The sequence below is a fragment of the Pristiophorus japonicus genome, chromosome 13 (genome assembly GCF_044704955.1).
Source record: "Pristiophorus japonicus isolate sPriJap1 chromosome 13, sPriJap1.hap1, whole genome shotgun sequence".
NCBI lineage: Eukaryota > Metazoa > Chordata > Chondrichthyes > Pristiophoridae > Pristiophorus > Pristiophorus japonicus.
In genome coordinates this window covers 128,816,282-128,829,157 of record NC_091989.1, presented here as the reverse complement: position 1 = coordinate 128,829,157, position 12,876 = coordinate 128,816,282, and the positions used below count along the sequence as shown (strand labels likewise).

Sequence of the window (12,876 nt, the reverse complement as noted above, 5' to 3'; positions counted from 1 at the left end):
TCTCCTATCCTTCTGTCCATGTGTGTTAGAAATTAGGGATGCCTAAAAATATATGGTTATGCGAATTAAACTGTGACATGAATAATACTGTGTTTAAATGATTGTATATTTCTGCTCGAGACAAGTAAGGGGTTAATGTATAAGATGTATCTTACTGGAACTGTGTAAGTTTCGATTTCCTAGGAAAACTTGCATTAGAATTTGAGACAGTGTTTTTAATTAGTTAGATTAGAGGATGCATACATTCCACATTGGGACCCATAGCATGACCTTGGTCTTGCCAGGCTGAGCTGTCTATAAGATAAGGATTTTGACTTAGTCTTTAATTTGGCCAATGAAAGCCCAACCTATGTTTCTTGCATTGTTACGAATAACCTTATTATAAGGCTACGGTAGAATTTGGAGTTTGTTTAACAGAACTGTTTGCAAAGATAATTAAAAGTTAATTCATATAAAGAACCTAGAAGGAATTTATGGAGTTAAGGTACATCTCAGGATGGAACAGTCTGTTAGATTAAGGGGAGATAGTTTGGATAGTGGCAGACAGCGCTAGCCTGGCCTTTAATTTAATGGCCCAAGGTTGTGCCTGAGACATGCACCGGCTGGACTAGGGAGGACATGACAGGTTGAGATAGGGGACTATAGCTTTGGTGTGACAGAGTTAAGAGGGTCCAGTTGGATTGGCCGTATAAACACGAAAACATGTGTAATGGTTGTGAGGGCCCCTCCTTGAGGGAGGGTCTTCATCGGCAAGTTTAGACAAAGAACGCGACGTGCCATTGGCACAGTGTTTTAAGGGGAACTTCTATAGGTTAAATGGTCTTCTCCATTATTCTACCTCAAGCCCACCCCTAAAAAGAGAATAAAAGGAAAAGCTAAAGAACCATTAGGCAGACCGTGGAGCGAGGAGTAGGTCAGGTGGTCTAACACTCTTCCGGGAGTGGACCCATGCTGACCGTAGTCTAACACTCTTGGGTAGTTCAAGAAGAGAGAGAGAAACACGCGAGATAAGAAGGAGAACGTATAAGAAGAGCTGCTTGCGGACGCCAGCCATTTCTACAATTGGGTCTGGTACCAGCTACTTGTCACAGTTGTATGTTTTTGTTGTATAACTAGTGTGTTATATTCTGTCCGAAACTCCAATTAAACACAATATATCCACCATATTAGTTTGCACTCAAATTTGATTATTGGAATGTCTAGAGATAAGCAATCTCAACATGTGATAGGAGGCACGATAAAGTAACCTGGGATAACTTGCATGCTGATTCTCCTTCCCTATGGTGGTATCTAGTTTTTCCTTACTGCCTCATCCTAAACAAATGGTTGAAAATGGCATGAAGTTTACAGTTACAACTGTGCCTTTTGTGGTACCCATTTAATAAATGCATCCAGCATTCAATAGTGAAGTGGGCCTTGTGGGATTCCAATGAAGAAAGGCCTGTACATGTATGCTCAGAGTGCAGCTGTGCACAGACCCCATCAGTGACCTAAAACTTTTGATCCAAAAAAATATTTTTTTACAGGCAGCTGAGCTTCTTCCTTCCACTGTGTTGGCTCCTGAGGCCTGCTGCTGCAAGTGTTGACCTGTCTCCCACATTCAACTTAAACATGGGGCTGAAATTTTGGCTGGTGTTAGGAGGCACCTCTGTGGAATGCAGAAGCCCCTCTCTCCCAGTCAGGGATACCCAAAAAATTGAAAAACTAGGCCAATGTGTCCCACAAAGGTTGCGCTTTTGAAAACCAGTAAAACTTTATCTTCCTTGATCAAGGTGTTTATAGAATTGTAATCTCCCTGAAACTGTGCGCAAGGAGACTGGATCTGTTAAAGCAGCACTTTCACTATACTGGACCACAAAGATGCTGGCAATTTACATGTGGCAGTTAGTGATGTATGCTTTTCAGAAATATTTGCACACCACTATCTTGAAATCTCTTGTTAGAAGGAAGGAGGTAGGAACTGTATCCAGGCATGAATTTAAACCTGCATTAAGTGTATGAAAGGGAATTGAGTATTTAAGTTTTAATGAAATGAAAGGTATACCTGGCATGTTAACATAGCTTTCTTTTTTCTGATATTGACAGACCGACTGAGTATTTCAATCATTTTCTGATTTTATATTATAGAGTTTATATCTGTTAGTATGTGAAGCTCTACTGTACTCTGTAAAAGTAGACTGCAGCACAGGGTTTAAGGACTGTATTAATAGCAAATTCAGAATAGATCAGACACTTAAGATCTTCAGGAACTTGTCCTCAGGCTAAGTCTGGACAAGAACTAATACATTCGGAGTTTGCGTTGCTTTGTTGAGTTGGCCAGGAAGATAACAAGTGTACTGTACTGCAGAATAAAAGTTTATAGAAGAATATGGCTTTTCAAGAAAGATTAGTCTTGCATGCCACCATTGACAACTTCTCTGTCTGTAAAGTTTGCATCTACCCAATGATGGACTGCTCTAGCCCGGATAGGCAGATTGCACAGAAAGCCCAACTCTTGCTCCTGAACTCAGTACAATTGCAAATCAGGCAAACCAATGAGCTGGCAAAGGATGGTTTACATCATGCCAGAATTCATCCTCTGTCACCTCAGAGAACCAGGCAGAGCCAAAAGACCTTTATAAGATTGTGACCAGAACAGCATTGCTAGTGGTAAAGTCAGCTCCACATATTTAACTCAGGGACACAAGAGCTCTGGAAAGTGCATCTTAGCATCTTATACTGATCCAAAACGTCTGCACAAAATAACGCGGCAGAAGTTCATACAACATTTCCTTGGCCTATGGTACTCTGCCAAAATACAGCTTTGTCTGGAAAAATGTCCCATGCCGGCAGATATGGGTAAATGCAGCATTATCCATTGTTGGAGGATAAATTTAGCTTCAAGGAAAGTATGATTAATTGATTGGCGTATAATTCTTCCCAATCATTCTGTGCTTCCAGCAACTAAGACCTGTTATGCTACCACTTTTGTGTCTATGCAAAGTCGGCACAAAACCAGCAGTATAAATTGATTCAGATTAGCAATCTGACTGACTCCTTAGCACATTTTGGTTTGGGAAGTGAGACTATCTTCATTCCAAAGCTTTGCACCATGTGCAGTAAAACTCAGATCCAGTGTGAAACCGCTTTTTGAAAGTTAACACTTAGAATCCATTGTATGCTTTACGAGTGTGGATTCTCTTGCCTGGGCTTTCAAAAAATTATCCGGCAAATTCCTTAGAGCTGCTCCAACTCTGCTGTGAGAAAAGTTTTCCGTCGCTCTTCGAGCAAAGTAAGGCCAGTGGAACGGGAGCAGTTCCGAGTAACTTGTTAGACATTGAAAATGTACCAGTCAGGCAATAGATCCCTGCCTCATGTGCGTAAACGTGTGTGCATGGAGTTCCTTTTTGACTGAGCCCGGTGCGGAGTCCCAGTAATGAGCACTCTCTAGTAAATTTTAGTCCACAATGTATACACTGGAGTCTCACCTACCAACTTCAGATGTAATATAATTGTAGCCTAATAGGATTAAATCGGAGAGACATCTCAATACACCAAATAAACACATATCAGTAAAAAGATAAAACGCTAATTGAAGTTACATTATGGCATAAAAGATCTGAAGATTGTCACAACATAAATTGTTGCTATCATTATAAAACAATTTGAATTGTAGGCAAATTCCCAGGTGTGTGAACTACACCCTGAAGTGAATGATCCAAATTAAGCTTTGTGAAAGCTTCTTTCAAACTATATTATGCCCCAGTAATTTAGAACTAGTTTAATTCTTGAAATTCAAGAAATAATTATGTATTAATCAATCAAAATAATAATTTGTGAATCTGAAAGCTCATTTAAAACATAAATAAATCTTCTAGTACATTTAATAGCAATGTGTTCCAGTTATGAATTATTATTTTGATCCCATCCTTATTGTAAACCATTTAAAAAAAACGAAACTACGGTGTCAACTCCTAGTTGCAGTTAAGTTATTGACAATGAATAAACTACGAAGATTATCACAAATGTGCTTAATGCTGAGTATAATTTGTTTTACTGATTTATGTTGTTCAAGGAATGTGGAAACAGTCCCTTAATATTTCAATAATAATTTCTAGAGGGAATTTCAGACTCATCCTAGACGCAGCAAATGTTTTTGCGTAAACCGTAAGGAATCTTAGGTTTCAATTAATTTGTGTTTTTTAAATAACACAAACATGATTTATTATATATACCTGAAGTCACACAGCTCTCCTCTGCAAGTTCTGAATAAAGTGTCTTTTAATACTTAGTAATAAAACGTGTCAGCAAGAAGGGAATAATTTAACAGAATTAATGACTGTCAAAAGAACTTGGGATCAATCATTAACCTATTCTTAAATCCAGTGCTGATATCTTTTAATTTACGACAGTTAATTCTTTCTTTAAGCTCCCTTTTATTAAATCTCATATCTATTTTAAAAATGTAGAATTCTATTCCTAACAGATAGCTAAATGAAACATTTTTAATTGGAGGCTAATCTTGCTTCTATCATAAATGGTTAATATGCAATCCTTGGAGAAAATACATTCATTTATCCTTTTTAACCTATTTTAGCTTTTTGTATGTCATTACCATTGCTGTGATTGTAATAGATGCATTGTCCACTGCATGGCTTTGGAAGAGACATTGGTGTTTCCTCAGCTGGCAAATTGTAGAATCTGTATTCAACAAACAATCGTTGGATAGTTTCATCCTTTAGGATCTGAGTGTCTTTGTTTAGAGTGAGAGATACAATCTCAATCCGGATCTTTTCTGATGGCTGTAGGGATAAAAAATTTAAATTAAATAAAATAAAAGACAAAGTAGGTTACAAAGTTATTGAAATTTCAATGAATAGGTGTCTCATCCTGTAAAATGACTTGAGGCATTCTAGTGAAAAGTTAATTTTCCACTTACTCGCCTTTAGGACTCTTGAAATGTACATTAAACCATGAATATATTTTCTTTTATTATGTATTTTCAGGTACTTTTACAGCAAACCTAAATCTGAATATTTCAAGAAGTCTGTTTTATTATTCAGTAGATTCATGGAAATTTTACAAAGATGACAAGAAAATTACGCACCATTCTGTCTCTGCTAATACAGGTACAAGGCTTCATCTGGCAATATTACTAGGATTAGCAAGGCATGATGAAATATTTAGTGGATTTTTTTTCTCTAAACCTAATAAATCAAATGACTGCCAAGTGTCATTAAAGTGATGGCCTTTGAGTTGAATAAGCTTTTCATATTCAAATTAGAAAGGAAAAAAGAGATGGAAGCAATGAATGGTTTAGCAAATAACCCAAATAATCCTGAGCTCAGCTACTAAGAATGACAATGGTGTTATGTTTTATTTTATATTATATAGAGTAATCCATTTAGCCACGAGGCTAGTCTGACATTGGAATTTGTTGGCAAGAAAAATAAGAAAAAGGTACAAAAAGAGCTTGCATTATATAGAAGATCTCAAAGCCAGTGTTGTGCTTTTCATATGTAGTCACTGTTGTGATTTATGAAAACAAAGCAACCAAACTGTGCACAGCAAGATCCATAAACAGCAATGGGATAAATGACCAGATAATCTATTTTAATGATGCTGGTGGAGGGATAAATACTGCCCATGATATCAAAAGAACTCCCCTGCTCTTCTTTGAATAGTGCCGTGGGAATTTTATATACATCTCAAAGGGAAGATTGGGCCTCGATTTAACGTCTCATCCAAAAGATGACATATCTGTCAGTGAACACTCCCTCAGTACTGCACTTAAGTGTCAGCTAGATTATGTGCTCCATTCTCTGATGTTAGCCTTGAACCCACAACCGTCTGACTCAGAGGGAAGAGAGCTACTACTGAGCTAAGGCTGATATCTAAAAGGCATCTGCTAGACTACGTCATCGTCCAAGTGAGGGACTGCAAGGACGTGCACATCACCCTTGCCATGACAGGAGCTGACGACTGTTGGATGGACCACCGCCTAATCCACTCAGCGATGTCCATCAATGTTGCCCAAAAACAGCGGTGGCAACAGAAACAATGCCGCAGGAGGAAAATCAACGCTGGAACACTCGGAGACCCTGCTAAGAAAGCACTATTCAGCCAATGTCTCACTACCAACCTGGCAAGTCAAAATGATCCAGAGAAGCAGGAAGCTCACAGCACCTCAAGGCCTCCATAATTAAGACCTGTGAGGAGATGCTCGGTCACTCGACCAGGAAAGACCAAGACTGGTTCGACGAGAACAACCAGGAGGTCCAAGAGTTAATAAGCTGCAAGCGCAAGACATTCTTGAAATGGAAACAGCAAGACAACTCAAGTGTAAGAAAACAGATCTACAGACGTCTGAAGGCCGAGGTCCTCCAAAAAGTGTGTGAAATAAAGAACAGATGGTGGGTTGAGAAAGCGCAGGAGATCCAGCAACTAGTCGACAACTATGACGTGCGTGGATTCTTCAGTGCAGTAAAGACCACCTATGGCCCGAGCACCCAAGGTCCTAGCCCATTGTGGTCCAAGAACTGAGAAGATTTAATCAAGGACAGAGAGGCAGTCAGTACTCGCTGGAAGGAGCACTTTGAAGATCTCCTTAACCAAGACTCTATCTTCAACGTGAGTATACTCAACTCTATTCCACAGCATGCTACGCGCCACCATCTCAGTACAATCTCAACCCGACATGAGCTTGAAAAGGCAATTCGACAACTGAAGAACAACAAGGTCTCAGGAGCAGATGAAATACCCGCCGAAGCATTAAAACATGGTGGAGAAGCACTATTGGCGTGAATACATGAGGTCATTTCTCTTATTTGGAAGGAGGATAACATGCCAGGGGATCTCAGGGATGCCGTAATCGTGACCATCTTCAAGAAAGGAGATAAGTCCGATTGCGGTAACTACACAGAGGAATTTCCCTGCTGTCTACCACAGGGAAAGTTATCGCAAGAATCCTCCTCAACTGTCTTCTCCCTGTGGAGCCCAATACTGTACACAGATCAGGCACAGCATGGAGAAATACAGCAGAGTTAGATACAGAATAAAATACTACCTATGCTGCCCCAACAATGTGCCTTAATTAAGCCTCACCTCACACCACTACACCAATGTGAATTTTTCATTTCCCACACCAGCCATGCTTATAGCAACTGAATAAAACAGACAATTTTGTGTCAATTTGTCAGCTGTTTTAAATGATGTGCCCACACCTGTTGGTAACGTGACTGAGATTGCTGAAACTCATTTGTGTGAGAAGCTTACAGCTAGCAGAGAGTTTGGGATTGATTTGAATAATGGGAATTAAAGGGTAGTATGATAACTCACTGCATTACACAGATCCCAAATACTGCACTATTTTTAAATTTATGTTTTTAAATTAAATACAGTTGCCATATTTTAACCACTACAAGTATGATTTCCAATTATCTATTTCAAATGGAATCCATCACTGCAAGTATCTCAGAAGATTTACATTCCTTTACATTCATAACTGGAAAGGTTTTGAAGGCCGTGCCTGAAAATTCAGCATTCAACAATCTATGCTGACACTCCAGTGCTGCACTGAGGGAGTCCTGCACTATCGGAGGTATTGTCTTCCGGAGGAGACTTTAATCTGAGGCCCCATTTTCCCTCTCAGGTGTGCATAAAAGATCCCACGACACTATTCAAAGAGCAAGGGGAATTTTCCCCGGTATCCTGGCCAATATTTATTCCTCAACCTACACCTAAAACAGATGATTTGGCATCATCACATTGCTGAGGTGAGACCGTGATGTGCTCAAATTGGCTGCTGCGTTTCCTATAGTACAATAGTGACTACACTTCAAAATACTTCATTGTCTGTAAAGCGCTTTCAGATGTCTTGAGGTTATGAAAGGTGCTATATAAATGCAAGTCTGTCTTTATTGCAAATCAAATTGTAACCAAATACATTTGTAAAGTACACTGCTTCCAATAGTTCATTACAAACACAAGCAAAACCAATTACATTTATTAAAACTTACCAACCTCAAAAGCTACAAAATTAAAATACAGAAATGTAGAGAGAGATTGACTAACATTAAATTAATGCCAACTTCTTTTATTTGATCTATTTTCTATTATTTTTCTCCTCTTTACTCCAGATTATGAGTTATCCTTCCCCATTTCTCTAACAGCCTGACCATTGCCATTTTCTCTCCAGTCTTTTCCTTCTTGAGGCTTTCCTTCTATCTCTCATACTCTTCCTCTCTCCTTCACACTCTCCAACTTTCTCTGCTGTAGGTCTAACTCTTTCTTTCCTTCTAGGTACACTTTATTTTCCTCTGTTCCCTTGCATTTCCTCTGGCTGATCCCTGTCCACCTACTTACCAGAGTCTCTCACTTTATGGGCTTTCCCCCCTCTGTACTTGTTCATGGTTTTAACTCTCCTCTCTTTGATTCTCACTGTTCTCTCGCTTTTCCTTTTCAGGTAATATCTTCTTTCTTCCCTCCTAGCCCATTTCATTAATGACAATGACCCTCTCCTTTGCAGTACCCAAGATAGAAATACTGATTAAACAGACATAGACTGAGACCCCAATATTACAGTAACAATGGGCTGAAGTTTCGGGCCGCGCCTAGAATGGCGCAGCCCCAACCTGGATGCCCGTTTTTCGCACCTGAATGTGCGTCAAAAAAATACCTGCAGATTCTCCGGCTCCCTGCAGGTCCTTTGGAGCTTGGTGCGGCGTGCACAGAGCAGCGGGGGGCAGAGCAAGAGAGTCGCGCCGATTCTATAAGTGGTGGGGGGCGGGGCTAATTTAAATGGGACAACGTCGTGTCGGCAGCCTTGCGCGTGTGCGTTGGAGCGCGCGCGCATGCGCAGTAGCGCATAAACATTGGCGCTCGGCCATTTTTAAAGGGACTTGAAGAAATGTCGAGCCACTGCCGCCGTCCCTATCGCGTGGCCAAATGGCCTCAGTCCCCTTCGCAGCTCAAAGGTTGCTTGTTTGCTGTTTCTTCGGCTGCCGTGGAGCCACTGACGCCGCCCCTGTCTCCTAGATGGAAGGAAGGCCTGCCTGAAGCACCGCAGCTCGAAGGCTGCTGCTGCTTCACACAGGTAGGAACATTGAATATTTTGTCTTTGCTTTGTTTATAATTTTTTTATTCAGGATGGCTCTTTATTTGTATAAGTAAGACTGTTGAATGCTTGTAGAATTACTTTCCCCCACCTCACCCCCCCGTTCCCTACGCCTGATTTGTAAAGTGTAGGCAAGGTTTTTCTGAGCATACAAAAATCTGCACTTGCTCCATTCTAAGTTAGTTTGGAGTAAGTTTTCACTGCCTAAACTTTCAAAACAGGCGTAAGTGGCCGGACACGCCCCCTTTTGAAAACAAAATTCTGTTCCAAAGTGAAACTGTTCTAACTGACTAGAACTGGAGCAAACTAAATGTTGCGAATTGCAATTTCTAAGATACTCCATTCTAAACCAGTTGCTCCAAAAAAACAGGAGCAACTCAGGCCGAAACTTGACCCCATAATCACCATGATATCAAACAAGCAATAATTCCTTGCAAATAAACCATATAAAAAAGCAATCTTATTTTAAATACGTGAAATAACCCTGACATGCAGTACAGACATAGAAAAAAAGAACGTGCATAGCATCACTCACACCTGTTCCAAAGCACATCGCAGCCAATAAATTACTTTTGAAGTGTAATCACTGTTAAGAAACAGAAGAACATAAGAAATAGGAGTAGGAGTAGGCCATACGGCCCCTCGAGCCAACTCCGCCATTCAATAAGAACATGGCTGATCTGATCATGGACTCAGCTCCACTTCCCCTCCCGCTCTCCATAACCCCTTATCCCCTTATCGTTTAAGAAACTATTTCTGTCTTAAATTTATTCAATGTACCAGCTTCCACAGCTCTCTGAGGCAGTGAATTCCACAGATTTACAACCCTCAGAGAAGAAATTTCTCCATCTCTGTTTTAAATGGGCGGTCCCTTATTCTAAGATCTAGCCCTCTAGTTCTAGTCTCCCCCATCAGTGGAAACATCCTCTCTGCATCCATCTTGTCAAGCCCCCTCATAATCTTATACATTTCAATAAGGTCACCTCTCATTCTTCTGAATTCCAATGAGTAGAGGCCCAACCTACTCACCTTTCCTCATAAGTCAACCCCCTCATCCCCGGAATCAACCTAGTGAATCTTCTCTGAACTGCCTCCAAAGCAATTATATCCTTTCGTAAATATGGAAACCAAAACTGCACACAGTGTTCCAGGTGTACCCTTAACAAAACCTTGTATAGCTGTAGCAAGACTTCCCTGCTTTTATACTCCATCCCCTTTGCAATAAAGGCCAACATACCATTGGCCTTTCTGATCACTTGCTGTACCTGCATACTATCCTTTTGTGTTTCATGCACAAGTACCCCCAGGTCCCGCTGTACTGCGGCACTTTGCAATCTTTCTCCATTTAAATAATAACTTGCTCTTTGATTTTTTTCTGCCAAAGTGCATGACCTCACACTTTCCAACGTTATACTCCATCTGCCAAATTTTTGCCCACTCACTTAGCCTGTCTATGTCCTTTTGTTATGTAGGCAAATGTGGCAGCTAATTTGAACACAGCAAAGTCCCATAAACAGTAATGGGATAAATGAGCAGTTAATTTGTTTTAATAGTATTGCTTGAGGGATAAATGTTTGCCAGGAAACCAGCAGAACCCCTCTTTTCTTCACATATTGCCATAGTATCTTTTACATCCACCTAAATAGACAGACTTGGTTTAATGATTCATCTGACAATAGAGCACTTCTTTAATACAGCACTGAACTTAAAAGTGGTGGTTTAACTAAAGACTAAAGTTTTAAAATAATTTTAAATTGCTATTATCAATATAGAAATAAGCATAACTAATTGATTGCTTATAAACCCCATAAGTGAATTCAAAACAGGAATAGCATGGTCATTAATGCTGTTGTCATTAGACTACAATTGGGATTATGGGTTATGTGGCTCTGTGTTGTTTACAGTTTATTTTTCGAATAAATCACTGCACCCTCTCTGTGTTTACTGAAAATGAATTCCAAAAATGGACAATATAAAAAGTGGAGGATGAGGTGCCAAAATTTGTCTTACTGGTAGAAATCTAACCTGCACTAGTAGGTTTACTTTCCGGTATAACATGTTACTTACTATGACTTATAGCAAAAAGGAATAACACTCAAAAACAGATAAGGACACAGGTGCTAAGTTAAAATCGTCCTCTTAATTATTGAAACCAATTTTAGCTGCTCTAAAACAGTACTTTAGCTGCTCTAAAACAGTACTTTGATGTTGAAAAGGAGGAGGGTAGTGACATGCTAATTATAAATTGAAGAAATATAATATAATATTTTCTAGCAGTCAACTACAGATTGTCACGATAAACCTACAGAGATTGGAGTGTCCCAATGGCTTATGAGTAAATGCACTGTTTGGTATGGTACTGGGTCATAGAGGCCAAGAAGGCCTCAGGTCTGATCCCTGGTCTGTGCTGAGTCAGCTTGGTCAAAGAGTTGGGTTTTAAGGAAGGTCTGAAAGGAGGAAAGGGTCAGGAGTTTGCCACATTCCCAGTACTATTAAACAAGTAAGCTCTTATTTCTCTAAGGTTCTGATATTAAAGTTATGTGTGCAATGACCGCCCCTTCCCCCCCGCCACCTCCCCAACCCGCCACCACCATCACTATGCTCAATTTATCAACCTTCTGCTGTGGTCCACTGTGGCTCACAATAGGACCATGCTATACAACACAACTGAACTCCAGACTATCTGTCACATGGGAGTGATCTCAAGACAGTAATCTTATCTCAACATTCAGTTGTTGGCTATACACCCTGTGTGCTTTAATCGTGCACTCTATGACATTGCTAAATTTTCTCAATTAGATCACTATCTTCAAGATCTCCATTACAATGTCCTCCATTTACCCATCCCCCACCAAAATGAGAAATATGCAGCAGTTCAAATTAAGTAGTTGAATTAAAATGACACAAAAAGTTTTTCTAGCGCAAGAAAAAAAATCAAATTATCCAGTAATTTGAATGATGTGACTTTGAATTAACTGTAGCCTGTATTCTCTGCTTTGAAGAATTTTACTGATCAAAACTATTTATACCATTCCCCTTTAGTTTGGAATCTGCTTGCACTTTTTGCACAAAAAACAATGAATTATACTGAATTCTGTCAAGAGCACACACACTTTAAATAACAAATATGTTGATAATGATTGGCAGTGTGAGGATTAATATTTTAAGTAAACTTTTAGTAAAAAAAATCCCCCACAAATACAAATTTAAAAGTTGTGCCAAAACAAAGCTTAAGAAATCCACATTTTATATCGCTTTGCAAAGCTTTACCTTGATCATAGAACGATGGTTAAGCAGTCAGACAATGAATGCATTTGCAACTGTAACAGTTGTTTCAAAACAACATCTGGAATGCACTGCCTGAAAGGGTGGTGGAAGCAGATTTAATAATAACTTTCAAAAGGGAACTGGATAAATACTTGAAAAGGAAAAATTTGCAGGTCTATGAGGAAAGAACAGATTGGAACTAATTGGATAGCTATTTCAAAGAGCCTAAATGGCCTCGTTCTGTACTGTATCATTCTATGATTCTATGAAAAGTCAAAACTACACTAATTACCATTGAAATAGATGTAGCTTTGTTAAAGGCAAGTTAAATGTATAAAATTTTAAATATGAATGTGTTTCCCATTGAACATCTAAAAATATTGGATAATAATCAGAGATAATGCTAGCACTTGAAATGTTTGTAGAATGTTAGAGCCTGAAATAATTAAACAGAATAGTTAGATCTATCAGTTTTCAAAGGTAATCATCATCAAGCCGATTAAATACTGCTGGTA

The 12,876-nt window shown here is 39.4% G+C and overlaps 1 protein-coding gene across 3 annotated transcripts in view; it reads right to left on the bottom strand.

Moving 5' to 3' along the window:
- Positions 1–12,876, bottom strand: part of rpgrip1l (RPGRIP1 like) — a 291,830-nt gene that overhangs the window by 38,358 nt on the left and 240,596 nt on the right. For all 3 annotated transcript variants that reach the window (XM_070897996.1, XM_070897997.1, XM_070897998.1), the window contains one exon: positions 4,595–4,781. In XM_070897996.1, the coding sequence (XP_070754097.1) occupies positions 4,595–4,781 (187 nt within the window). The remainder of the gene's footprint in view (positions 1–4,594; positions 4,782–12,876) is intronic.